Source organism: Dromiciops gliroides, chromosome 2 (genome assembly GCF_019393635.1).
Source record: "Dromiciops gliroides isolate mDroGli1 chromosome 2, mDroGli1.pri, whole genome shotgun sequence".
Taxonomy (NCBI): Eukaryota; Metazoa; Chordata; class Mammalia; order Microbiotheria; family Microbiotheriidae; genus Dromiciops; species Dromiciops gliroides.
In genome coordinates this window covers 657,985,226-658,011,010 of record NC_057862.1, presented here as the reverse complement: position 1 = coordinate 658,011,010, position 25,785 = coordinate 657,985,226, and the positions used below count along the sequence as shown (strand labels likewise).

The 25,785-nt window shown below is 43.9% G+C and overlaps 1 protein-coding gene across 1 annotated transcript in view; it reads right to left on the bottom strand.

Moving 5' to 3' along the window:
* The window catches only part of CALB2 (calbindin 2), a 31,742-nt gene extending 26,016 nt beyond the window's left edge, over positions 1 to 5,726 (bottom strand). Inside the window, 1 exon segment of the mRNA XM_043980390.1 lies at positions 5,449 to 5,726. Within this exon segment, the coding sequence (XP_043836325.1) occupies positions 5,449 to 5,539 (91 nt within the window). The 5' untranslated portion in view covers positions 5,540 to 5,726.
* Between the last annotated feature and the right edge of the window lie 20,059 nt (positions 5,727 to 25,785).

Here is a 25,785-nt window from a genome sequence, read left to right as displayed (position 1 = left end):
AGCCATGGCATGAATGCCCATGATGTTTTGGGGTTGCTTTTCAGGAGCATTACTGTAGGTCGTTGCCCATTCCCTCTCCTCCCCACCCACTTTTTTCTTTTTTTTTTTTTGCGGGGCAATGAGGGTTAAGTAACTTGCCCAGGGTCACACAGCTAGTAAGTGTTAAGTGTCTGAGGTCAGATTTGAACTCAGGTCCTCCTGAATCCAGAGCCGGCGCTCTATCCACTGCACCATCTAGCTGCCCCCTCCCCACCCACTTTTGAGAGGACGAGCTTTCTTCCCACACTGAGCATCATGGAAAGATGGGCTACTGACAGCAGCTGTCACATCTGAAGGGTTGCCATAGTAGGATGTCCTCAACCGTTTTTGTGTTTTGGACCCCTTTCGTGACAGTCTAGCAAAGCCTCTAGTGAACCCCTTCTCAGAAGAAGGTTTTTAAGTGTGTGAAACAAAATAGGTGGTGCAGTGGACAGAGCATGGGGCTTGGAACCTGAGTTCAAATCTGGCCTCAGACACTTAGGAGCTGTGTGACCCTGGGCAAGTCACTTCACCTTTTGGCCTCAGTTTCCTCATTTGTCAAATGAACCAGAGAAGGAATTGGCAAACTACTCCATTGTCTCTGCCAAGAAAACCCCAAATGTGTCACAAAGAGTCAGACACAGCTTAAACAACTGAACGACAACATAAAATACAGAAGATGGCAGAGGAAACCACTCCTGTTGACATGTAGCTATCAAAAATATAACATATAATGTTTTATGTATATCCATAAACATACACACACGTTTCCAGGCCTCAGGTTAAGAACCACTGTCTCTAGGCTCCTGGAGTGGACTTGGAGATAGGACAATTGATCTCTTGGTTTGGTCTCTGGCTCTGCTGCTTGCTTACTGTGTGACAAGAGCAAGGTGCCTCCCCTACCTGAGTCCCAGATTTTCATTCTTGAAAATGAAAACTAGGGGCAGCTAGGTGGCACAGTGGATAGAGCACCGGCCCTGGAGTCAGGAGTACCTGAGTTCAAATCCGGCCTCAGACACTTAACACTTACTAGCTGTGTGACCCTGGGCAAGTCACTTAACCCCAATTGCCTCACTAAAAAAAAAAAAAAAAGAAAACTAAAATATCTGGTGCTTCTCAACCTCAAAGTGGGGACACAAGAGTTGAGGAAATTAATATCTGTGAATACTTTATAGCTCCTTGGACAAAGGTACTGAAATGATGTGAGTTTTTCACTCTTCTAGCAAGGAGACTGTCTTATGCCCAAGGTTTGATAGGAGAAGCCAGGCCTCAAATATACTCTTATCTCAGTTTCCAGCTTTTGCCTAGGATCTCTCTCTCCATTTGTTTACTGGGTGTAGATAGCCTGAGAGAATGGGGAGTCAGTCCCTCTCACAGGTGGTAGAGAATCATTAATTGGACTCTAGCGAGCCCCAAGTGCCCCAGGAGAGCCAGAGGAGGCTTTCTTGGAATGTCTCTGAGGGCTTGAGTGGCCATGGGAGTGTAAGAGGTCAGGAGGGTGCCAGAGCTGAAAACAAGATAAAAAATAAAATAAAAACTATATAGGGGACCAGGGAGAAGGCAGGTGGGATGGACAGAGGAAAAAAGGCAGAAAGCCAGTGGGTAGAGAGAGGAGAGGCAACAGAAATGGTACAGTATAGGAGCCCAAGTGCCTGGCGCAGACTCCCTTTATTGGATTCCAGGTAGCTGTACCCGCTGCTTGTCCTCCCAGAATCATTTTTCATTTCTGAAAAGTTGTCCCAGGGTTTTAATCTGTTCCCTCCAACTTGTTAAATCCCCATCCATTGAATCCTAGGACAGATAAAGTAGGAAGAATGCCAGAGGTCATCCAGAAAATGAAACAAGGAATTTCTCTGTAGCATTCCTGATTAATGGTCATTCAGCATCAGCTCAGAATGACTTTAGTGATGGGTAACCCTTGTCTCCATCTTTTGGACAGCTCTAGTTGTTAGGAGGTTGTTTTTCCCCCTTACATAGAGCCAAAATCTGCCCCTGTTATGTCTGTCCTCTGGGGCCCTAACAAAAGAAACCTAAGCCCTCTTTCCCTCTGGTAGCTACCTCTTATGGTTGTTGTGAAGCTCAAATGAGATCATATGTTGTGAGCATCAAATTAGTACCTTGTGACTGTTTGACAAAAGGCAGGGTTGGTGTGTAAAGCATTTTTACAAACCTCAAGGCACTATGCAAACATCAATGCTTATTTTTCTTCTGATTTCACGTGGCAGCTCTTTATATTTCTGAAGACATCATATTGTCCTCCCTCCACCCCTTTCCCCACAAATCTTTTCTAGTTTCTCCAACTGATACTCACAAGGCATGGTTTTCAAGACCATCCTTGTCATCCTTTCTTTTTTTTTTTTTTTGTGGGGCAATGGGGGTTAAGTGACTTGCCCAGGGTCACACAGCTAGTAAGTGTCAAGTGTCTGAGGCCAGATTTGAACTCAGGAACTCCTGAATTCAGGGCCGGTGCTTTATCCACTGCGCCACCTAGCTGCCCCCATCCTTTCTTGATATGAATGTTATGTCGTCAGTGTCTTTCCTAAACTATAGCTCCCTGACCTTAACACAAGATCCCAGGTGTGGCCTAACCAGGGCATAGTTTAATAGAACTATCACCACTTTCACTCTGGATATGAAGTCTTGGTTAATTCTTGTTCTTTTGGCTGCTACACGACACTGTTGACTATTGAAATGGCAGTCAACTAAAACCCACATATCTTTTTTTCCTCCATAAAACTCTTTTCAAGTTAGCCATACATGTCTCATCATCCTGTACTTATGAAAATGAGTTTTCCAAGTGAAGGAATTTAGATTTGTCTCTATGTTTCATCTTGGTAGATTCATCCCATCATTTTAGTCTGTCAAGAATTTTTTTTTTTATTTTGACTCTGACATCTAAAATGGTAGCCAATTCTCCCAGCTCTGTGCCCTCTGAAAATTTGCTTCCCACCAAGTCACTGATAAAATGTTTAATAACACAAGGATCTCTAGGCTACTTACTCCATTAGGGCTTCTCTCCAAGTTGGCATCAGCCCATTAATGATGACCCTTTGGGTCTGGTCATTCAACCAGTTAGAAAGCTAGTTAATTGCACTACCATTTTGCCCATATATCTCCACTGTGTTCATGAGGACAACGGAAGAGATTGTGTCAAAATATTTGCTCCAATCCTTCCTCCAGAGATCTCTTGAGGGATTGCAACTTCTGAACTGGTTGCAGAGGGACACTGGATGAGGAATTGCTTCTGTTCGCCCTTTTGGTAGAATGTCCCTGAATGATGAAGTGACTTAGTGAAAAGAGTGCAGGACCTGCAGTCAGGAAGACCTGGGTTCAGATTCAGATCCAGAAACTTACTAGCTTTGTAACTCTGGGCAAGTTACTTAAATCTCTCTCAGCCTCAGTTTCCTTATCTATAAAATAGGGATAATAATAGTACATGCCTCTGAAGTTTGTGAAGATCGAAGAGGTTAACATATAGAAAGTGCTTTTCAAACCTTAAAGACAGTATAAAAATACTAGTTATTATTTATTAGACCAGGACTTTTGGGGTGGGAGGTGTATCCTTTGAGGGCTCCTGAGGCTAGTCTTAGATCAGCCATTCTCAAGATCCTTCCCTGGGATGATTCATCCCCAAGGAATAAAAACAGCCACTCTAGGGCTGAGCCTCTGGGATCCTACATAAGAGAAAACTACAGACTTATTTATTACTCCTGGAAAGCTGCTCTCTCGAACCAAACCAGATTTGCCAAGTGGCACAAAGAGACATAGACTGAAGACAGGATGTCTGGGTTCTAGTCCTGGTTAAGCCCCTAATTTATTCTGTCTCTTAGGAAGTTTTTCACCCAGTCAACCTGGTCTTGTGTAGACATGGTGGGGATCATGTGGGTATTAAGGATGTGACAATGCTCTGAAAAGTATGCTATTGTATAATTAAATAACAAGGCTTTTATCTATTTCCCATAAAATTCTAGGGGGTAAAAACTTAGGTAGTTTGTTCATAATTGTTTGAGAAAAGAGAGGGTGGGCTACTTGGTAACTTTCAATCACACACAAGTCTTTGGGGGGCAGAACTGAACAAAGGATCCCTAGGGAATGGATGTAGAACTTGGACAATTATTCTGCATTTCTTAAGTCCCTTAACCTAAGAGACTTTATGGCTACAGCTCCCTTATGTTTCCCTGTCATCCCCGATTTGACCAATTGGGAAACTGAGGCATTCGTTATAAGGGAAACAACACGCAGTTATTTTGAGGCAGAACAAAAGATTGAACCTAGATCCCTTGGAATTCCACCCTCTTTGCTTTTTTCTAGCTTCTTTCTTTCATTGTGCTCCCTCACCAAAGGCTGGGGGAAATCAGAGTTGGCTTCAGCAATTTTGAGTCTGTCTTCCTACTGGCCGTGTCTTGCTAAGGGTCACACTGCTTAAATGGGGCGCCTTTCCTACTGAAAGGATTTTGGATGCTCCCTTCAGCCGGGATCTCTGAGCAGAGAGCTGGTTTGACTGTTTTGGGCAGATGGGGGAGACTGCCTTGGCCACACAAAAGCCAAAGCAAGAAGCTTTCATGCATGACTCAATCACAGCTCTGCAGAATCCTAGAGCCTGGGGAGGTGGAAGGGAACCCAAGAGGTCATCTTATCCAGCCCTGAGCCTTTATGTACATGGTTGTTTCTAGACCCCCAGCACTTCTGGCTACCTTTCCCATTCTCATAGGTCTTCAAGGAGAGAGGCTTCACAGCTTCACCCTGGCTGGTATGCTCTGCCCAGCACTTGGGATGCCACACCCTTCTCTGCTTCATCTTGGGAAGAGAAGAGTGCCCATTTGAAGGACCCCCCTCAATGGGCTTTGGATCGAGCTCATAGCAGCTGACATACAGGGACAAAAGTGAGGGCAGGTTGTAAATTTCCAGAAGAATTCCCCCCCCCCCCCATAGGCATAAGGCTACCAATATCAGCAGGCACGGCTGGTGCTCGGTTATTAAACTACAGGCAGAATCTGGAGGAAAAAAGGTGTGAGGATTTTTTGGGTGTGGTTATCATTTTGGAAGTGGGGGAGAGAAGTCCTGAGCCTCGGGGCAGTGACCTTAGGGATGGAGTCGCTAGAGCCAGCCAATTATTATTCTACCTGGGAGTGGTGGTTGGGGACTCGGGCCACCCTCTCCATCTCTCTAGGAATGTTCCAACTTGCCCGCAGTGGAGAGGAGCAAGCCAGAGAGAGGCATCCCTGAACTGTCTTGGGAGGAAAAAGTTGTTTGGCAGTTATCAGCGAGAACAGACGGACTTTCTCCCAAAGCCAGACCAGGTGTGGAACCCCTGGACATCTGGGACGCGAATTGACACGCACCCGTCCACAATCTCCCTGAGCCCCTTTCCCCTCCCCACTACCGCCACCCGGGTCTGGATAAGAAAAATAAAGTTCGGTTCTTACTGACCGTCGGCATCGAAATGCTTCCAAATGTCCAAGAATTGGGACGCCGACAGCTCAGCCAGGTGCAGGTAAGGAGGCTGCTGCTGTCCAGCCATGATCGATGGGCAGGTCGGGTCAATGCTCAGCTCTGCGCTTTCCCTGCGGCTCCCGGACTCTCGATCCCCGAGTTCTGCGTCCAGCCCCGGCGCCTCTCCGCCTTTATATACAGAGCCTCGGGAGAGGGCGCGCGGGGAGCGGCCTCCACTAGAGGGCGCACGGATGCAGCGAACGGGTCTCCAGACTCCGGAGCCAAGCACAGGCTGGGGGCGCATCTGAGGCAAAGGGATGCTCTGGATGGTTCTGGGCTGCGATGATCCTTAGGAAGGGCTGTAATGATGGGGGAGCGGGATGAACCCTGTACCCAGGGCTTTCTGATGACTTATCCCAACCTCCTCTACCCCCCGAGGGGGAAGCACTTTCCTCACGGTCCAGCTCTGGGGCCAGAGGGACCGGCACAAACCAATGGCGGGATCCAGAGGGGAGGGGGACGGACTGTCCCTAAGGTGTTTCCATTCTGCCTTTTGCCATCCCATTCTCCTTGTAGAAGGAGCAAGTGGGCTCTCTGGGGACAGGATTCACAGAACCATAGGTGATTAGGGCTGGCAGAGACCCCATCCACCATCTAGCTCAATTCTGCTCTCTGGGCATTTGCCAAGAGTTTGCCCAGTCTTGACCCAGGGTATCTCTGAACTGCCCCCTGGGGAAATGGAAAACCGTTAGTGCCCGTGCTTCCTAGATGGGGATGCTGGGATTGCCCTTGTGCCCTGGGCCATAGAAACTGAGCCCGGGACCCTGCCATGAGGAATGCACAGCCTGGTATATGCCTACCTTTCACTTCAGCTTCTTGGCAGCTTTGTGCCCCCTCCCTGCTCCCACCTGCTTCAGCATTAGGAGCAGCAGAGATGTGAATTAATGCTCATTAACATGTGTTAATGAGTGTTAGCTGAACAGTCTTCTGAAAAGAGGAGGGAAGAGAGAAAGGAAAAGCAGGTGAATCAGAGAGGTCAGTAGGGGAGAGAAAGAGATCTCAGAAGGGACAAATTATTTGTTAAATCGAGGGGAGAACCCTAGAGAAGAGAGGCTGGGTCAGTGGGTGTGGAGACCAGGATAAACTACACCAAACCCCTCTTCCCAACACGTTCCCAGTCAAGAAGCATATGATGAGCAGCATTGAAGTGAAAAAAAACAAACACAATCTGGACCTCAGTTTTCCCATCTCTAAAAGATGGGGAGTTGGACAGGATGACCTGGAAGCCCCTTTCTAGCTGGAATTCTGGGAGAAACAATACTAGTTTGCATCCAGTTTACAAAGTGCTTCTTTCTTCAAACAACTTTGGGAAATAGCTAATACAAGAGCTATGACCTCCATTTTAGGAGAAACTCACTCTCAGAGGAGTGGCTAAGTGACTGACCCAATGTCATCCAGTTAATACCAGGACTTCTGACTCTTAGTTCAGAAGCCTCCCCGTGATATTACCTCTGGTAAATGACAAAAGGACATCATGGCCCATGAGCTGCTCCTTGTGGTGGTGGTCCAAAAGGGAGAATGGGTTACCCTATTGATGGAAACTGTGGGGTGACATGTCTACATGAGTTTTTAGGATTTAAAAAAAATGCCAGATGACACGAGTCACTTTCTTTCCCACCTGATGCCTCTCTGACTCTGCCCATCCACATGATTCTTGGTAGTATTTTATTTTATTTTCCAATTACATGTAAAGATTGTTTTCAGCATTCATTTTTTGGGTAAGATTTTGAGTTCCAAATTTGTCTCCCTCCTTCCCTTCCCTCCCCCTTCCCCAAGATGGCAAGCAATCAGATATATGTTTATATATATATATATTTATATCATCAATCATATTATACATAACCCATATGAGTCTTTGTATCCACACTGGTTGTATGGGAGCCATAGTGGCCGCCTTTATTTGCTGTGCCTGAAGAATGGAAATGGGGAGAGGAAAGTGGAATGAGACCCTTCTTCAGGAAACTAAAGACTACCTATGATGCTTATGCCCTCACTCAGCTAGCTCTGATCACAGATGCCAGTTTTCCCCATGCTTTTATCCTAAGGGAAATGGAATCAGCCCCAGGGCTTTGGCTGGTGTAAGCTCTAAGAAATTCCCTGGCCAGCACCATACTGGAAAGCCAGTGGATTGTGGAGGTTGCAACCCCAGTCTTTTTCAGGGAACCTAGGGTGGACAGATGGTATTTCTGGGTCATCAGCTGGTAAGTTCCCAACTCATCAAGGGCCAAAGACCTACAGCTTCTCATTTCCTTTTGGAGAGAGTGGTCCCTTTTTTCTACTGCCCATAGGGTTGTACAAACTAAACAGAAAATGCCTAGAGAGATGCTGATTGTTGTTACAGTAGGATTGAGATGACATTTAAAATTGTGTTTGCAAGTACCCGTGGACCTCTATTTTGAATGTATTGGGACATGACTTCAGGTCTTCTGTCCCCTTTCTGGTGAGTCTCACTATTGGATGTCCCTAGGTCCCCAAATGGGGAAGTTTAATTCTTTGAAGTTCCCTCTGCCCCTGTACTTATTTCTATATCCAAGGGATAGGTGTTAGAGGGCAATGATACTCTCCTTCTTTCCCCCTCCCTAGCACACATGTCATGTTCAGATTCTGGCTGGGGAAGGTCAAAGAGAGGAAGCCCAGATTATTAGTGTATGTGTGGGTGCCTTATGTGCCTATAGGCTATTTATCCAGTCTCTGGACCTCATCTGGGAGGAAGGGGATCTAAGACAATGATGCCAAACTCAAATATAAATAGGGGCTACTAAATCATACTTAATCCCTGCTGATCACATACTGACTTAGAAAATTGCATATTATTTATGTTCTATTTTACTTTTATTTATTTTGTTAAATATTTCCCAATTATATTTTAATCTGATTCTAGCCCAGCGTCTTTATGTTTGACAACTCTTGGTATAAGTGTTATTATCCCCATCTTACAGATGAAGAAGTTGAGGCCCATAGTGCATAAACAAATTCATCCAGGTCACCCTGTTAATGAGCATCTGAGCCAAGGAAACTCTTCTTGGTTTCCCTTGCTATTTACCACAGGGGATGCCTGGGTTTCTGCCAGACAGCTAACAAGGAATTTTTAAGTCAATTAGACAATGCCCCCAAGGCCAGGACCTCCTTGTGGTGTCCATATCTCCAGGGGTTGGAGCTCAGTACTCCTTCAACACCCATCTTGAGGCTTATTCACTCCATGCCCCTGATCAAGGAATTCCCTTTCCCTCTGGAAGCTTCTCCTTCTTCCTTTAGTCCCATAGTACAGTTCTTCCCATGGCAGAGGGACTTGCTGTTATGATGGACAGCAAGAGCAAAGGGGGAGAGGAAAAAACCCTCCAGGTTGTACAATTACCTGACTGGAGTTTAAATATCTGGTGATATTTTTGGTTTCCTAAAAGAAAAAGAAATTCAGTATCTAGACCCCTATCTCTTGCTCTGCCTCGAAATATTCTTTCCTTCCTCAGTCCTTTTGCTTTTGGACACTTTTTCTTTGGTTCTGTTTCTGGTCTTTTTTGACAGGTTAGAAAGGTCAGGCCCAGCTGCTGAGGGTGCCAGTGGAGCCAGCCTTGCCTCCCAGACCTTCAGATGAAAGGGATGCAGGAACACAGTGGTTGCCATAGAAACAGGTGTGTGTGTGTGTGTGTGTGTGTGTGTGTGTGTGTGTGGTTGGGGGAGAGGCTGGTTGATACCCAGAGGAAGGAGGAGGACCTATTAAGTATGTGGGCCTGAAGGGAAGGGGTGGGGTCCTGAAGCTCGGTTGGCATGTAAATCTATGAGCATCTCATTCTTGTATTAGTGGGGTTCTGGGTCACCCTGCTGATGGGAGAAGGTTCTCTGTCAGAGAAGACTTTGAAGAGCCCTGGGTTGTTGAAGTGTTAAGAAGCAGGATTCTTTGTTTGGGGTTTTTGGGGTACCCCTCCTGCCCTTGGCTGTGCCATTCTGCTAATCAGATTTCCAGGAGCAAAGTTACATCCCTACCCCCTCCCTTGAATACAGTCTGTTGGGCCAGGAGTAGCTAGGTTCTCAATGCCCCCCGGGAAGTTTTAGATGATCCAAGGACTGTGGATGTGTGAAGAAGGTAAGACATGGGACAAGGCAAGTTTACTGTAAACATGGAGGAAAGCCCAGATTCCTAATTAATGATGTTCACCTGTGAAGTGAAACCCATCAGACAGACTGCTCTGGCAGGATGACACCAAGTCCTTGTTTTATTTTTATTTTTTAATTTATTATTTTTTTAAAGACATGGATTTTTTAAAATTAAACTTTTTTTTATGTGAGGCAACTGGGGTTAAGTGACTTGCCCAGGGTCACACAGCTAATAAGTGTTAAGTGTCTGAGGCCAGATTTGAACTCAGGTACTCCTGACTGGTGCTCTATCCACTGTGCCACCTAGCTGCCCCAAGTCCTTGTTTTATGACCTCTGATGAGTCCCATTATTCTTCAGGGTCCAATCTGTAAAATAGATCTAATCATTCTAGACCCCCTCCCCATATATCGTGTAATATAATACAACCCAGCACAATACAAGAAGCATCATTAAGTGTCTACGGAGTGTAAAGCACTGCATCTCATAGCTCTTATGAAGATTATATAAAATGAGAACACTGAAAGCTTTTGGAAGGAAAAGTATGTGGAATTATGAAATAAGGAGAGAGGGAAGCATTCCTTTCCTGTGACGAGTCCAAACTTAGCAGGGACCTGATAACAAACTGCTGGGCTTGGCTGGTGCTTGAAGGGCCTGGCAGCATGTCCTACCTGGGCACTGTTAGCAAACAGACCTGTCCCATTTCCTGGCTAAAGAGGACTTTCCGATGACATGGAAACTGGGGCTATCACCAAAGACCACAAAAGAGGGACAGACTGATGGATCTCTGGGCAAGTCCAGTCCCCAGGACTCCTCAGGATGCAGGGAGGGCTTTGGTAGGCCTGAGTGTCTCAGACTGAATGGACAGATACTCCCTGTACCTCCTGTGACCCACAGCCACTCTGGAGAGCAAGGATACTTTCCGGCCTCTGAAAAATGTCATCCTGACACCCCAGAACCATAAATTCAAGTGGTGCAATCCCATTGACTCTGGAAAGGAAGCAGCTTCTACAAAGGTCTGAGCCATATTGGTGTTCCAAGTAATCAGGAAAGCCAAGCACCAAGAGAGAAGCCACAGCCAGGTCCAGCTCCCCTCCCCTCTAGAGGTTACCAAGGCATTCGCTGAACCCTTGGTGCCTCTGGGCTCTCTGAAGTGAGGCTGCATATTCTTTCTCTCACTGTGCCCAGAGAGTTGCTGTGGGCTTGCTAATTTATATTCAGTGAATAGAATATTCTGCATGTAAAGTACAAGGGAAAAGAATAAGCATTCATTTCCAAGTTCTGGACTCAATAAGGACCAACTGACTTCAGAGATAATTAGCCTGGGAAGGGGACAGGAGGGCTCAGGGGGTAGGTAGGTAAGTGGGATGAGAACAGTGAGGCCAGAAAGCATTTGCTGTGGCTCATTTATATGCCAAGCTCCTTTCTAGGCACTGTTGGTCAAACATTCTTACCCTGGGGTCTTTCAACCTATTTTTTTTAAATAGTTTGTATTTCAACATAATTGTTTTCCTTTGTCATCCTGTGCACTTTATGCATTTAAAATATTATTCTGAGGAGGGTTTCATAGGCTTCATCAGACTGTCAAAAGGGTCCATCATACCAAAAAAAAGTCAAGAACTCTCGATTTAGGGTCAGATAGAAGACAGATTAATAATAATAATAATAATAATAATAATAATTTTATTTAGCATTTTAAGGTTTGCAAAGCACTTTACATATGTTACCTCATTTGAGTCTCACAGCAACCCTTTGATGTAGGTGCTCTTAAAATCCTCACTTTATAGGGGGCAGCTAGGTGGCGCAGTGGATAAAGCATTGGCCCTGGATTCAGGAGGACCTGAGTTCAAATCCAACCTTGGACACTTGACACTTACTAGCTGTGTGACCCTGGGCAAGTCACTTAAACCCCATTGCACTGCAAAAAAAAAATCCTCACTTTATAGATGAGGAAACTGAGGCAGACAGAGGTTAAGTGACTGGTCTAGGATCATGCAGCTACTGTGTCTGACTTGGGATTCAAGCTCTTGTCCTGACTCCAGGCCTAATACTCTAGAACCGTACCACCTAGTCAAATCAAGTTAAATGAATTAGTATACATTAATTGCTTACTTTGTCTCAGGCACTATGCTAAATGCTGGGGATACACAGAATGGCAAAAATAGTCCCGCTAATAGGGAGACAATATGCAAACAACTGTGTGCAAATGATAAATACAGGATAAATTGGAGATACTCTCAGAGGGAATGCAGCATAAAGAGGGGGGGACACCAGGAAAAGCTTCTTGCAGAAGACAGGATTCTAGCTGAGACCTGAAGGAAACCAGAGAAAGTGGGAGACAGAGATAAGGAGTGAGAGCATTCCAAGAATGGGGGACAAGTCAGTGAAAATGCTCAGAGATGAGACAGAGGGTCTTGTTTGAGAAAGAGCAAGGAGGCCAGTGTCTCTGGATCTAACTCCCTAGAGGAAATCTCTACCCTTGAGGACCTTATAATATATAATTTATAAACCCAAACCAACTTCTTCTTTTTTGTGTGAGGCAATTGGGGTTAAGTGACTTACCCAGGGTCACACAGCTAGTAAGTGTCAAGTGTCTGACACCGAATTTGAACTCAGGTACTACTGAATCCAGGGCCGGTGCTCTATCCACTGTGCCACCTAGCTGCCCCCAAACCAACTTCTTAGCAAGAATACATCAACATAGGCAGTGTGGTATAGGGGAAGTGAAGAAGGGAGATATGGGCTCAAATTCAGGTCTTGATACTTAACTGACATATTGACTTTCTCATCTGAAAAATCAGGATAATAATCCTTGTACTACTGAGGTTTTGTTTGGAAGAAAGCACCATAAACCCTAAAGTTTCATAAAAAAGTAAACACTGGAGGTTGTCGGGCATTAATCTGACTCTATTCAACACTAGGGACTGGGCACTGACCATTCCACACTCACCTGACAGTTATGTAATCAACTCAGAACCCAAGAGTACTTGGGTTGCTAAGCTTCCTTAGTTCTTACAGAATTGGCTGCCTTTATTTTCTTGTTCTGTTTCTTTGGTGGGTGTCAGTGCTCTTTTCATTGGTCTAGGGATATGGTTTATATAATTTTATTGAATAATATATGGGGAGAAGGAGGAGGAGAAGAAGAGGAAGAAGAAGAGGAAGAAGAAGAAGAAGAAGAAGAAGAAGAAGAAGAAGAAGAAGAAGAAGAAGAAGAAGAAGAAGAAGAAGAAATTTATTTTGGTCATCTTTAAAAAGTGCTTTACGATACTAAAATAGAAATGTCATGCTGGATGATGAGTTACATTTTGTTGTTGTTGGTTTGTTTGTTTTTTAAGACCAGATTTGTAATTTTATTGGCAAAAGGAACTTTTGGTAAGGGAATTACTGCAGATCAGTACTTGCTCAGCAACTTTTAGTCTTCTTCTTCTTTTTTTTTGGGCAGGGAATAAGGGTTAAGTGACTTGCCCAGGGTCACACAGCTAGTAAGTGTCAAGTCTCTGAAGCTGGATTTGAACTCAGGTCCTCCTGAATCCAGGGCCGGTGCTCCATCCACTGTGCCACCTAGCTGCCCCTGAAACTTTTAGTCTTAAAGCAGTAGTTTTTCATTTTTTGAGTTCCATGGACTTCTTTGCCAGTCACTTTGGTGAAACCTTCTAAGAAGTTTTTTTTTTTAAATGTTTTTTAAAAATCATCATTGATGGACATACCACATTTCATTTAGAGGCTAGTGAGAGGAAGATGTAAATTTTTTTCTGTTTAAATATATGAACTTCCCTGAAGGTTAAGAACCCATGTCTTAGAGAGTTGCCCGGGGCCTTGAGATGCTGTAACTTGCCCATCATTACATAGTAAATGCATGACAGAGACAGGATTTTAACCCCATGCCCTCCTGACTCCAAGTCTAGATCTCTATCCTCTATCCCAGTGGTGTCAAACTCAAATAGAAATGGGCTCACTAATCCATCTGTAAGGTCCCCTACTTATTGACTTAGTTCTATTTTATTATTTTAGTTTATTTTTTTTTAGTGAGGCAATTGGGGTTAAGTGACTTGCCCAGGGTCACACAGCTAGTAAGTGTTAAGTGTCTGAGGCCGGATTTGAACTCAGGTACTCCTGACTCCAGGGCCAGTGCTCTATCCACTGCGCCATCTAGCTGCCCCTATTATTTTATTTTAAAAAATATTTTATTATTTCCAGTTATATATAAGGATAGTTTTCAACATTTGCTTTCATAGGATTTTTAGCTCCAAATTTTTCTCCCACCCTCCCTTCCCTCCCTCCTCCCCCAAGACAGAAAGCAGTCTGATATAGGTTATATATGTATAATCACATTAAACATATTTCTACATTTTGACTTAGTTTTAAGATGGGATATTATGTATGTTTTATTAACTTTTCATGTATTTAAAAAACTATTTCCTAATTAAGTTACAAATAAGTTTTTATTGATATCTTCTGTTCCTTAATATCATCAGAGTTCTCCCAAGTATCCCTCCCCCTCCCCTCTGTCCCTCCCCCCTCACAGAGCTATCCCATAGAATAAATTGTATTTTTTAAGAGAGGGAAAAAAATCAGTATAACTGATCAATACATTGAATAAGTCTGAAAACCTTTGTAGCACTCGTAGACCTCCAAAGCAGTGTGTTTGGGGAATTCCCTCTCATATTTTTTATTCCAGTTCTCCTTGATCTTTGCAATTTTGTTACATTTACCTTTTTTGGGGGGTGGGTGGGACAATGAGGGTTAAGTGACTTGCCCAGGGTCACACAGCTAGTAAGTGTCAAGTGTCTGAGGTCGGATTTGAACTCGGGTCCCCCTGAATCCAGGGCTTGTGCTTTATCCACTGCGCCACCTAGCTGCCCCCTCTATTTTTCTTAAATCTTAATTTTCAAGTGAGAGTATAAGTTCCCTCCTTTCTCTCCTTACAACCCTATAAATTTGTCTTTGGTGCCCAATTGCTGCTTCTCTCACCTCTCTCACTTCTTTTTTCTCCCCTGATACCTGACTGTGGCTAATTTTCAACCAATGTCCATTGAAATGTTGATGTTACCTCTCTTATTGTGCTTTAAGGTTTTACTTTGTATGTATTCATATTTGTGTGTATTTCATTCTTTTTACTAGAGTGGGAGCCCCTTGAAGGCATACATAGCACTGTCCTGTGCTATGTGGCAGAATGGATAGAGTACTGGGCTGGGAATTAGGAATACCATACTCCAGGTCCAGTTCGAATTCTGTCTCAGACACTTACCATGTGAGCCTGGGCAAGTCCCTTAACCTCTGTCTGTGTCAATTCTTTTTTTTTCTGGGTTCAAATCCTGCCTTTGATATTTATATTCCCCCCTACTTAATAGTATTTTATTTTTTTCCAATTCCATGTAAAGATAGTGCCTCAATTCTTCTTCTTCTTTTTTTTTTTAGTGAGGCAATTGGGGTTAAGTGACTCGCCCAGGGTCACACAGCTAGTAAGTGTTAAGTGTCTGAGGCTGGATTTGAACTCAGGTACTCCTGACTCCAGGGCCAGTGCTCTATCCACTGCACCACCTAGCTGCCCCTGTGCCTCAATTCTTTAACTCTAAAATGAAGATCAGAATAATACCTACCTCCCAGGACTTTTGTGAGAATTAAACGAGATATTTGTAAAGTGCTTAGCACAGTGCCTGGCACATAGTAGGCACTTGATAAAGACTTATTCCTTCCCTCTCCTTTATCCCCAACAGTGCACATCTCCTTATACATTGTATATGCTTAATGTTAATTCGATGCTAATAATTCAGTAACAGTAACCAAGTTGTATCTCCACTGCAGATTTATTGGGCATACTTAGCCCCTTCTACCCTTTCTTGATCTGTGAAATGGGGCTATCCTTTTCCCTCTACCTAGCATTTAAGAGTTTTGATGTCTGCAGGGAACACGGTTCTAGAAACATAGTGATGTTATTTATTTGATACCTATTTGTAGGTTTCCCAAGAGGAGGACGTATTAGGTAACCTCAAAGGAGAAAAACCCAGGCCAGATTCCCACTGTCCAGTTGGCCCGGGAGGGCTCTTCATCCTCCTGCTTTTTACCATGCTAGAGTTGTTGTCAATGACCTGAGCAGTGGTGCAAAAAACATTGCAATGAGTTGGATAATCCAATTATGGGCAACTGGCTGCGCCAGCCCACTGGCAGGGCTGCAGTGAGCCAGGCACATGGGGAGAGAAGGGGGCGGGCAGAAGGAGCCTCTGCTGCTGGCCCCTAGCACTGGCAGCCCTGGCTTCAGCTTTTAAAGGAAACTTCCTCTTTTTATTGAAGGAGTCAGTTAGGAAGTGAGATCCAATGTGGATGCCCGCTCGGCCACCGGGCGGTCTCCAAGCCGGGTCAGAGGGATAGTGCTGGAGGGTTTAATGGTCCTGGTCTGAAAGAGAAAAAGAAATAATGGCACCTTACATTGGCATGCTGTTAGGCTCACATCCATGGTCTGGCTGGCTCCTTATGACACGCTTGTGAAAAGGGGAGAACAGGGATTATTGTGACACATGTAACAAAGAGGAAATGGGGAAAAGAAGAAGCTGGCAGCTAGTGTTTTTGGGGAGATGGCAAATATTCCTTTGATCACATCACCCCCCTCTGATCCTGGGACACTGGCCTCCTGGCTGTTCCACAAACAAGACACTCCATCTCCCAACTCTGGGTATTCTTCCTGCTCTTCGAGAACCTGGAACTCTCTGCCTCCTCTACTTGGACTACTTACCTCCTTGGCCTTCTTTAAGTCGCAGCTAAAATTCCATGTCCTACAGGAAGCCTTCCCCAACGCCTTTTAATTCCAGTAGCTTCTCTCTCTTGATCATTTCCTATTTATCCAGTATATACCTTACTTTGTATAATTTTTTTTTCTTTGCAGGGCAAAGTGACTTGCCCAGGGTCACACAGCTAGTAAATATCAAGTGTCTGAGGCCAGATTTGAACTCAGGTACTCCTGAATCCAGGGCCGGTGCTTTATCTACTGCGCCACTTAGCTGCCCCCACTTCGTATAATTTGTTTGCATGTTGCCTCCTCCATTAGACTGTAACTTCCTTGAGGGCAGAGACTGTCTTTTGCCTCCTTTTGCATCCCTAGCACTTAGCACATTCCCTGCCCCATGTTTATTGAATTGAATTCATTGTGAAGGGATGGATAAAAATACAACCAGGTGATGCTGTGGGTAGGGTTCTGTACCTGGAGTCAGGAAGATCCAAGCTGAAATCCAGCCTCAGATACCAAATAGTTTTGTGATCCTGGGAAAGTCACTTAACCTGTGTCTTCCTCACTTGTAAAATGGAGAGAAATAATAGAGCCTAGCTCCTAAGGTTGTTGTGAGGATCAAATTCAATAATATTTCTAAGGTGCTTGGTAAACTTTAAAGTGCTACATAAATGTTAGCTGTTATTATTATTGTATATTACCTTATGTGAGAAACAGGTGCAGACCACCTCCTCAAAATAAGTTCTTTCAGAGGCAGCTTTGGCATGACAAAAGCCTTTATTGCATTCTCATGAGAATGGGGCAACCACAGTAAAGCCAATCAGTAAGTGCCAATGCTAGAAGCAAGCATCTTGTATTTATCCTACACCCTGCTGCAATCAGTCCTTCCCCTGAGCCACCATAGGTTGCAAGGCACAAGTTCACAATCTTCCCAGATGAGTTCTAGCTAAATCCTCCTTGATATGTTACCCCTTCCATACACATACACCTTCTTCATGGGACCCATGATTGAAAATGGGGTGGAGGGGGCAGCTAGGTGGCGCAGTGGATAGAGCACTGGCCCTGGAGTCAGGAGTACCTGAGTTCAAATCCGGCCTCAGACACTTAACACACACTTACTAGCTGTGTGACCCTGGGCAAGTCACTTAACCCCAATTGCCTCACTAAAAAAAAAAAAAGAAAATGGGGTGGAGATTTTAGACAGGGGAGGAGAAGTTAATATTAATGTCTATTAAGCCAGCACAGTAGAAACTAGGGTTAACCTTTTGCCTACTTTCTCTAGGACACCAGTGAGAGGCAGTTCAAAGTGGTTTCTATCTCTAGCTCTGAAAAACTTTTCTCTTTCTTGAGTTGATATAATTCACTAGATAATATTGCCCTGCTTTTCCCTATATGGGCATCCTTCCCTTGAGAAGATCTCCTCATGTATCAAGCTATTCTGAGAAGATTCCACCATGTATCAAAACATCATCATTTCTCACATCTTACAAGAAAGTGGAAACATTTTTATATATGTGCATACATGCACACACATACATAATTTAACCAATTAGGCGCTATAGATATTCCTTTCCCTATTTTATGGATAAGAAATCTCCCTCCAGTTCATAGAGGCTTAGTTACATTCCCAGGCTTACATAGTGTCAGAGAGAGAATTTGAAATCAGGTCTTTTTTTTTGGGGGGGGGTGAGGCAGTTGGGGTTAAGTGAGTTGCCCAGGGTCACACAGCTAGTAAGTGTCAAGTGTCTGAGGCCAGATTTGAACTCAGGTCCCCCTGAATCCAGGGCCAGTGTGCTCTATTCACAACACCCCCTAGCTGCCCCTAATTAAGGTCTTCTTAATGCTGAATCTGGGTGGCTAGGTGGCAAGTGTCTGACCTGAAGTCAGAAAGACTCATCTTCCTGAGTTTAAATCTGGTCTCAGACACTTACTAGCTGAGTGACCCTAGGCAAGTCACTTCCCCCTGTTTGCCTCAGTTTCCTCATCTATCAAATGAGCCGGAGAAGAAAATGGCAAACCACTCCAGTATCTCTACCAAGAAAATCCCAAATGGGGTCACAAAGAATCAGAAACAACTGAAAATGACTGAAAAAACCAACAATGCCAATCATTGATTGTTTCTACTAGCCTCGATGGTTTCTTTAAAGAATTCACCACAAATTCATGATAATGACAAAGTCAAGGTAAGAATCCAGGTCTGCTACTCCTGCCACACTGGTTTTTCCTCTAGACCACACATCCTGCCATTGATATCTGGCCTCTGGGCTTCTAGGGGAGTGCTTATTGATAAGGGGAATGATGGATGGTTCTAGACACTTTCTCCAAAATGATCTAAGAGCCTGTCACAGATAATCCCCAGAAGGCAGGAAGAGCCCTGGAATGCGAGCCAGAAGACCTGATTTCTAGTCCTAGTTCTATCATTTATTAGCTCTGTGACTTTGGTCAGATCCCTGCCCCTCTCTGGGGCCTCAGTTTCCTCATCTGTAAAATGGAGTTAAACTCGATAGCCTGTACAGTACCTCTTAGCATTAAGATTCTATGCTCTAGCAATCTGTATTCTAACATTCCTTCCTAAAATCTTGGCCAGTTTTGGTTCTCTATGTCATTAGATGCCTTCTAACTTGGGAAGTTGGTTTTCCAACATCCCTTTTTGTCCTGGCGTTTTGTATTCTCTAGCCTTGTCCATTTAGCCACTAAGGAGATTTTCCTAAAACACAGGTCTGATCTTATTACCCCTGTACTCAATAAACTCCAGCAGCTCTATTATCCCTTCCAGGATCAAATACAAAATGTTCTGTTTGGCGTTCATAGCCTTTCATAACCTGGCTCCCTCCTACTTTCCCAGCCTTCTTACACATTACTACCTGACACATACTCTTCAGTCTATTGTCACTGGCCTCCTGGGTGCTCCAAGAACAGAACACTCCTTGTTTTGGCTCCAGGCGTTTTCTCTGTCTGTCTCCCATGCTTGGAATTTTCTCTCTCCCCTTCTCTGACTGTGGACCTCCCTGGTTGTCTTTAATTCCCAGTTAAGATCCTACCTTCTATAGGAAGCCTTTCCCAACCCCCCTCTGTCTCTGTCTCTGTCTCTCTCTCTCTTTTTTTTTTTTTTGGTGAGGCAATTGGGGTTAAGTGACTTGCTAGTTAGTGTCAAGTGTCTGAGGCCGCATTTGAACTCAGGTCCTCCTGACTCCAGGGCTGGTGTTTTTTCCACTGCGCCACCTACCTACCCCGCAACCCCTCTTAATTTCCTATTTATCCTGTGTACAGTTTGCTTTGTATATATTTGTTTGTATGTTGTCTCCTCTGTTAGATTGTAAGCTCCTTGAGGGCAGGAACTGTCTTTTGCTTCTTTTTGTATTTCCAGTACTTAGCACAGTGCCTGGCATACAGTCGGTGGTAAATAAATGTTTATTGAATGAAAAGAATGAATATACTAAATATGATCTCTTCTCAGTGAAGAAATGATTCTCTGAATCAGACTGGAAAGAATTCCTCAAGCTAGGGATGCAAATACTAATGATGTCAGACTGATGGGCAGGGAAGGAAACATTTTTTTTTTCCGTGAGGCAATTGGGGTTAAGTGACTTGCCCAGGGTCACACAGATAGTAAGTGTCAAGTATCTGAGGTTGGATTTGAACTCAGGTCCTCCTGACTCCAGGGCCAGTGCTCTATCCACTGAGTCACCTAGCTGCCCCAGAAACAAACATTTTTTAAGCACCTATCATATTCCAGGCACAGTGCTTAAATCCTGGGGATACAAATAAGAAAAAAAGTAAGAAAGTCCCTGCCCTTAAGGAACTTACAATGGAAAGGTGGAAGAGAACACACAAGAGGAAGCTAAAAGAGGGTGGTGGCTGCTCTAATAATTGTACTACCTACCTATCAGAGTTTCTCTGATGAGAGTAATTTATAAACTGCAATACTCTATAATCATTAGCCACAGTAGTATTATAATTTTAATAACTTTTCAAGGTACTTTTTAATAATAATATTAGTCAGCAATTATATAGTGCTTTACAATTTGCAAAGTATGTTGCGTGTGTTATCTCATTTGATCCTCAAAATAACTCTGTGAGGTAGGTGTTATTATTTTCCCCATTTCTTTTTTTAAATCATAAAAGTATTTTATTATTTTCCAGTTACATGTAAAGACAGTTTTCAACATTTGTTTTCATAAGATTTTTAGTTCCAAATTTTTCTCCCTCCTTCCCTTCCCTCCCTCCTCCCCAAGATAGAAAGCAATCTGATATAGGTTATATATGTATAATCACATTAAACATGTTTCTGTATTAGTCATGTTGTGAAAGAAGAATCAGAACAAAAGGGAAAAACCTCAAAAAAGCAAAAACAAAAAACAAAAGTAGAAACAGTATGGTTCAATCTACATTTCAGAATCCACAGTTCTTTTTTTCTGGATGTGGAGAATGTTTTCCATCATGAGTTCTTTGGAATTGTCTTGGGTCATTGTATTGTTGAGAAGAGTCAAGTCTATTGATCCTCACACAATGTTGCTGTTACCGTGTACAAATTTCTTCTGGTTCTGCTCACTTCACTCAGCATCAGTCCATGTAAGTCTTTCCAGGTTTTTCTGAAATCTTCCTGCTCATCATTTCTTATAGCATGATAGTATTCCATTACATTCACATACCACAACTTGTTCAGCCATTCCCCAATTGATAGACATTCCCTCAATTTCCAATTCTTTGCCACCACAAAGAGAGCTGCTATAAATATTTTTGTACATGTGGGTCCTTTTCCCTTTTTTATGATCTCTTTGGGATTCAGACCTAGTAGTGGTATTATTTTCTCCATTTGACAGATGGGGAAACTGAGGTTGAGAGAGGTGACTTGCCCAAGGTCACACATGTCTGAGACTAGATTTGAACTCAGTTCTTCCTGACTCCAAGTCCACTGTGTCACATAGCTGTCTAAATACCAACAAGCTATTCTGGGTCTTTCTATCTCAATTGATCCTCCTCCAAAGCCCACACAGGACATATTATCTTCATTTTAGACTGGAGGAAACTGAGTCTCAGAGGGGGTGAAGTCACACAGTGAGTCAGTGGTACAGTGGAAGCTGACTTCCTTTCTACTCAGTTTTGTTTTGTTTTTTCCTTTGTAGAAAATATAACAAAAGAAGTCCCTGGTTGGGGGAGGAGGGAGGGACAGGGTAGACTAGGTCAGAGGCAAATTGGTTTAGCTAAGAATGAGAGAAATGCTCAGGGGGTTCTGGGTGCCGACTCTGGGTTGGCACTGCCTGCCTGGGTGACTTTGGACCAGCCAGCTGATTCACCTCCGCATTCCCCTCCCCACCCTGGCTCGACTCCATGCTGCTGATTATGTGTGTCCTTGGCAGCAAATCTAATCAAGGCTGAAAGGGGGAATCTGCAAGATGCCAGGTTGAGTTTAGCAGGCAAAGGAAAGGAGCATCTTTTGATTTGTGAGCCAGCTCCTTTGATCTGAAAAATCAATGGGAGCAAATTGGTTGAGCCCGAGGGAGGGCCTTTCCTTGCCACCCAGTGGTTTTGCCGTCTCTTGAACTATCATGGCATCACGACCCTATCCGGGTCTTCCCCCCGGAGTGTCTCTGCAGACACTCCATTGCCTGGGGAGAGATGATGAAAGAAGAACGGGGATCAGGGAGTGTTCTCATCTGCCAGTATCAGGCAGATATTCTGGGCCAGCTCCACACTGAGCTCAGGCTTCCCCTGCTGCCTAGACCCCTATGTGCCGGGAGAGGTCACCCATCCAATGGATCTCTGTCTTATACACTAACGGGACCTCAGCACAGCCGCCCAGATGCCCTAAGGGAGCATTGCAGGCCTGCTCTACTGTTTGCCTTCCTATCCACACCCAAGAGAAAACTTAGAGACAGCCGTTTGCCAGGGGGCACTCAGAGTATATGGATATCGTTTTTGAGCTCGCCTGGGTTACTGGTCTCAGCACTAAAATACCTAGTGACCATGTCCTCACACCATAGGTTGATAGGTTTAGAGATGGAAGGAAGTTTAGAAGTCATGTAGTCCAACCCCCTAATTTTACACATAAGGAAATTGAGGTCTAGGGAAGGTTAGGGGCAGCCAGGTGACACAGGCCTGGAGTTAGGAAGACCTGAGTTCGAATCTGGCCTCAAATACTTCCTGGCTGTGTGATCCTGGGCAAGTCACTTCACCCTGTTTGCCTCAGTTTCCTCATCTGTCAAATGAGATGGAGAAGGAAATGGCAAACTGCTCCAGTATCTCTGCCAAGAAAACCCCAAATGGGGTCATGAAGAGTTGGACAAGACTGAAACAACCAAACAATAACAACAAAATCTTTAGTGATTTGCCCAAGGTCAAGTTGTAGGTCAGAAGCTATTCCGGGACAGGCCTAAGCTAGGTCAGTCCAATCGATTCAAGCTTGAGGGTTAAAATGCAATAAGGCACTTTTGGAGAAAAAATGCAATGAAAAACAGTCAATAGGAGATTAAAAGAACAAGACTTTTACATTAAAAGGATATAATATGTTTAAATGAAAAGGCTATAATATAATATGTTTCCTCTGCAGTCACCAGGTCAGGAATATAAACTGGTGATCTAAAGTCAGTTACTTCTGATGCAATCTTCCCCGGCCAAGCCTCATATTTGGAAAAGTATGATTTCCCCTCCTCAAGCCCTCTGTTCAAGTTCTACCTCAAGCCCTCTGATTCCAGGGCCAGTGAGTATGCATTACACTGTATTGTCTCCCTTGCTCAAGAAGTGTCAATGGCTACCTATTGTCTCTGGAATAAACCTCAAACTCACCAGCTTGTCATTGAAAGCCCTTCACAGTCTGGATCCAGCCTGACTTTTTGGGGTTATTTCCCATTACTTCACTCCAGCCAAAACCTTTCTCTACATTCCAGCCAAATTGGTCTAATTTCTGTTCCCTTCCATCTCCAACTCTTGCTGAATTTATCAGTGATTTTAGCCAGCTTCCTCCCCAAAACTGGGGGAGGGGGCAGATTAGAACCCACAATTTAGATTTTAAACAACACACCCTGTATACTGCACTTTTGTGTAGGCTCTTCCCCAGAATAGGAAGGTATTTCTTCCTCACCTTCATTTAGAGCCTTTGGCTTCCTTCAGGTCAAGTTGATGCATCACCCTCCGTGAGAAGCCTTTCCTGACCATCCAGGTTTTTTATACTCACTACTTCCTCCAATTTGGTGGTTATGTAGTATAGTGGGTAGAGCACTGGGCTTGGAATCAGGAAGACTCCTCTTCATGAGTTCAAATCTGGCTTCAGACACCTACTAGCTGTATGACCCGGGGCTAGTCACTTAACTCTGTTTGCCTCAGTTTCCTCATCTGTCAAATGAGCTGGAGAAGGAAATGGCAAACCACTCCAGTATCTTTGCCAAGAAACCCCAAATGGGGTCACAGAGGGTCAGATGTGATTGAAAAATGATTGAACAACATACTCCAATTATCATGTAGATACTAATCTGTTTATATGTTATATAATCTAAAAAAAATCCCCTTTTCAGCATCAGTAGTAGAAACCCACTTACTCATTGAGTAGGACTGGTGTGTGTGTGTGTGTGTGTGTGGTCTTTCCATCACTGGCAATTATTACAGAGCCCTTTACACACAGTAGCTGCCTAATAAATGCACATTGGATGATTTAGATCAAATTGCTGCCTAGGGTCTACTTGGCCCTTTCCTACCTCTCTAATCTTTTTATGTTGATTGTCTTCTGTTCCCTCTGGGATCACTATGGCGTTATCTGAGGCCACCAAGACTTCTTGCCTATTTATTCTTCCTTGAACATGACGCTCCATTTCCAGGTCTATAATGCTATCCTTCCTTCTGCTTTCTAGAATCCTTCAAGACACAGCTCAAACTCCATTTTTTTTTTTTGTGAGGCAATTGGGGTTAAGTGACTTGCCCAGGGTCACACAGCTAGTAAGTGTTATGTGTCTGAGGCCAGATCTGAACTCAGGTCCTCCTGAATCCAGGGCCGGTGCTCCATCCACTGCGCCATCTAGCTGCCCCTCAAACTCCATTTTTTATAGGAGGCATTTCCCGATCTCCTCAGTTCCTGGTGCCTTGAGTCTTCTAATATGAATTCCCATCTACTCTGGAGGAAATTTCTATTAGAATAGCGGCTATCTCACAGGGTTGTGAGGATCAAATGAGACATTATATATAGTAACATGCAAACTTTAAAGTGCCACATCAGTGCTCACTACAACAATACTGATAAGAAGAACAAACGTTTATTAAGTCACTACTATGTGCCAAGAACTTTTTACAAATATGATTTCATTCGATCCTCAAAACAACCCTGTGAAGTAGGTGCTATTATTATTATTGCTATTTTCCAGTTGAGGAAACTGAGACATTCAGAGATTAGTTAATTGACTTGCCCAGGGTCACACATCTTGAATGTGTCTGAGGCCAGAACTGAATTTGGGTTTTCCTGACTCTAACTCCAGTGCTGTATCCACTGAGTCACTTAGCTATTACTATGAATCTATTTCTTTACATGTTGTTTTGCACATCGGAATTAAACTCCTTGAAGACAAAGGGTGATTTTTACTTTTCTTTGTACCTGCTATGCTTAGCCTGGCATATAGTAAATGTTTAATATATTCTTTTTTTCATTTTTGCAGGGCAGTGAGGGTTAAGTAACTTTCCCAGGGTCATACAACTAGTAAGTGTCAAGTGTCTGAGGTCAGGTTGGAACTCACGTCCTCCTATATCCAGGGCTGGTGCTTTATCCACTGTGACACCTAGCTGCCCCTGTTTAATATATTCTTGTTGACTTACTGACTGTCTAGGGTGGTTAGGATAGAAAGCTAAGGAAAAGTTGGAATAAAATATCGAGCATAGCATGTTCCGGGGAAATCTCCACGAGATATGGGGATATATGGTTTAGTGTGAATTTGTCCAGATAGCGTCTACTTTGGGCTCTGAGATTTGGGGATATTATAATCAACTACCAGGAAAGCTGTGTTGTAACAGACACTAGACAGGGCTCTGAGGGGAATGAGGGATGTCTTTGTGTGAGAAGCCCACCTTGTAATTTAAAGGGCCTTTTGTTTCTCCCTACCCCGAGCTCCATGCAGGGGCAGTGTGGGTAACCATTAGAAGACAGTGACTTGTCCCTGTGCATTGCCCTGCAAATTTGGGAAGGAGAACAGATCAGTGTTATTTAATCTGCAAGTTTTGAAAGTGATACTTGAGAGACTTCCTTCTTAGGTGCATGACAGCAAAACAAAGGAAAGTTTACAACCCAAAGTAGGGTCACAGTGGCTAAGCACTGTCGTCCTTGTTCATTTTTTCTGGAAGGATTTGTGTATGGCAGAGGGTTGTGCAGATAGCTCCTCTGCCCTCTGCAGCATCTGCTGAAATTTCCCGACCTTCAAAGCCCATCTCACATGCTACCTTCTCCATGAAATCTTTCCTGATTTCTTCAGCTGGAAATGATAGTTCC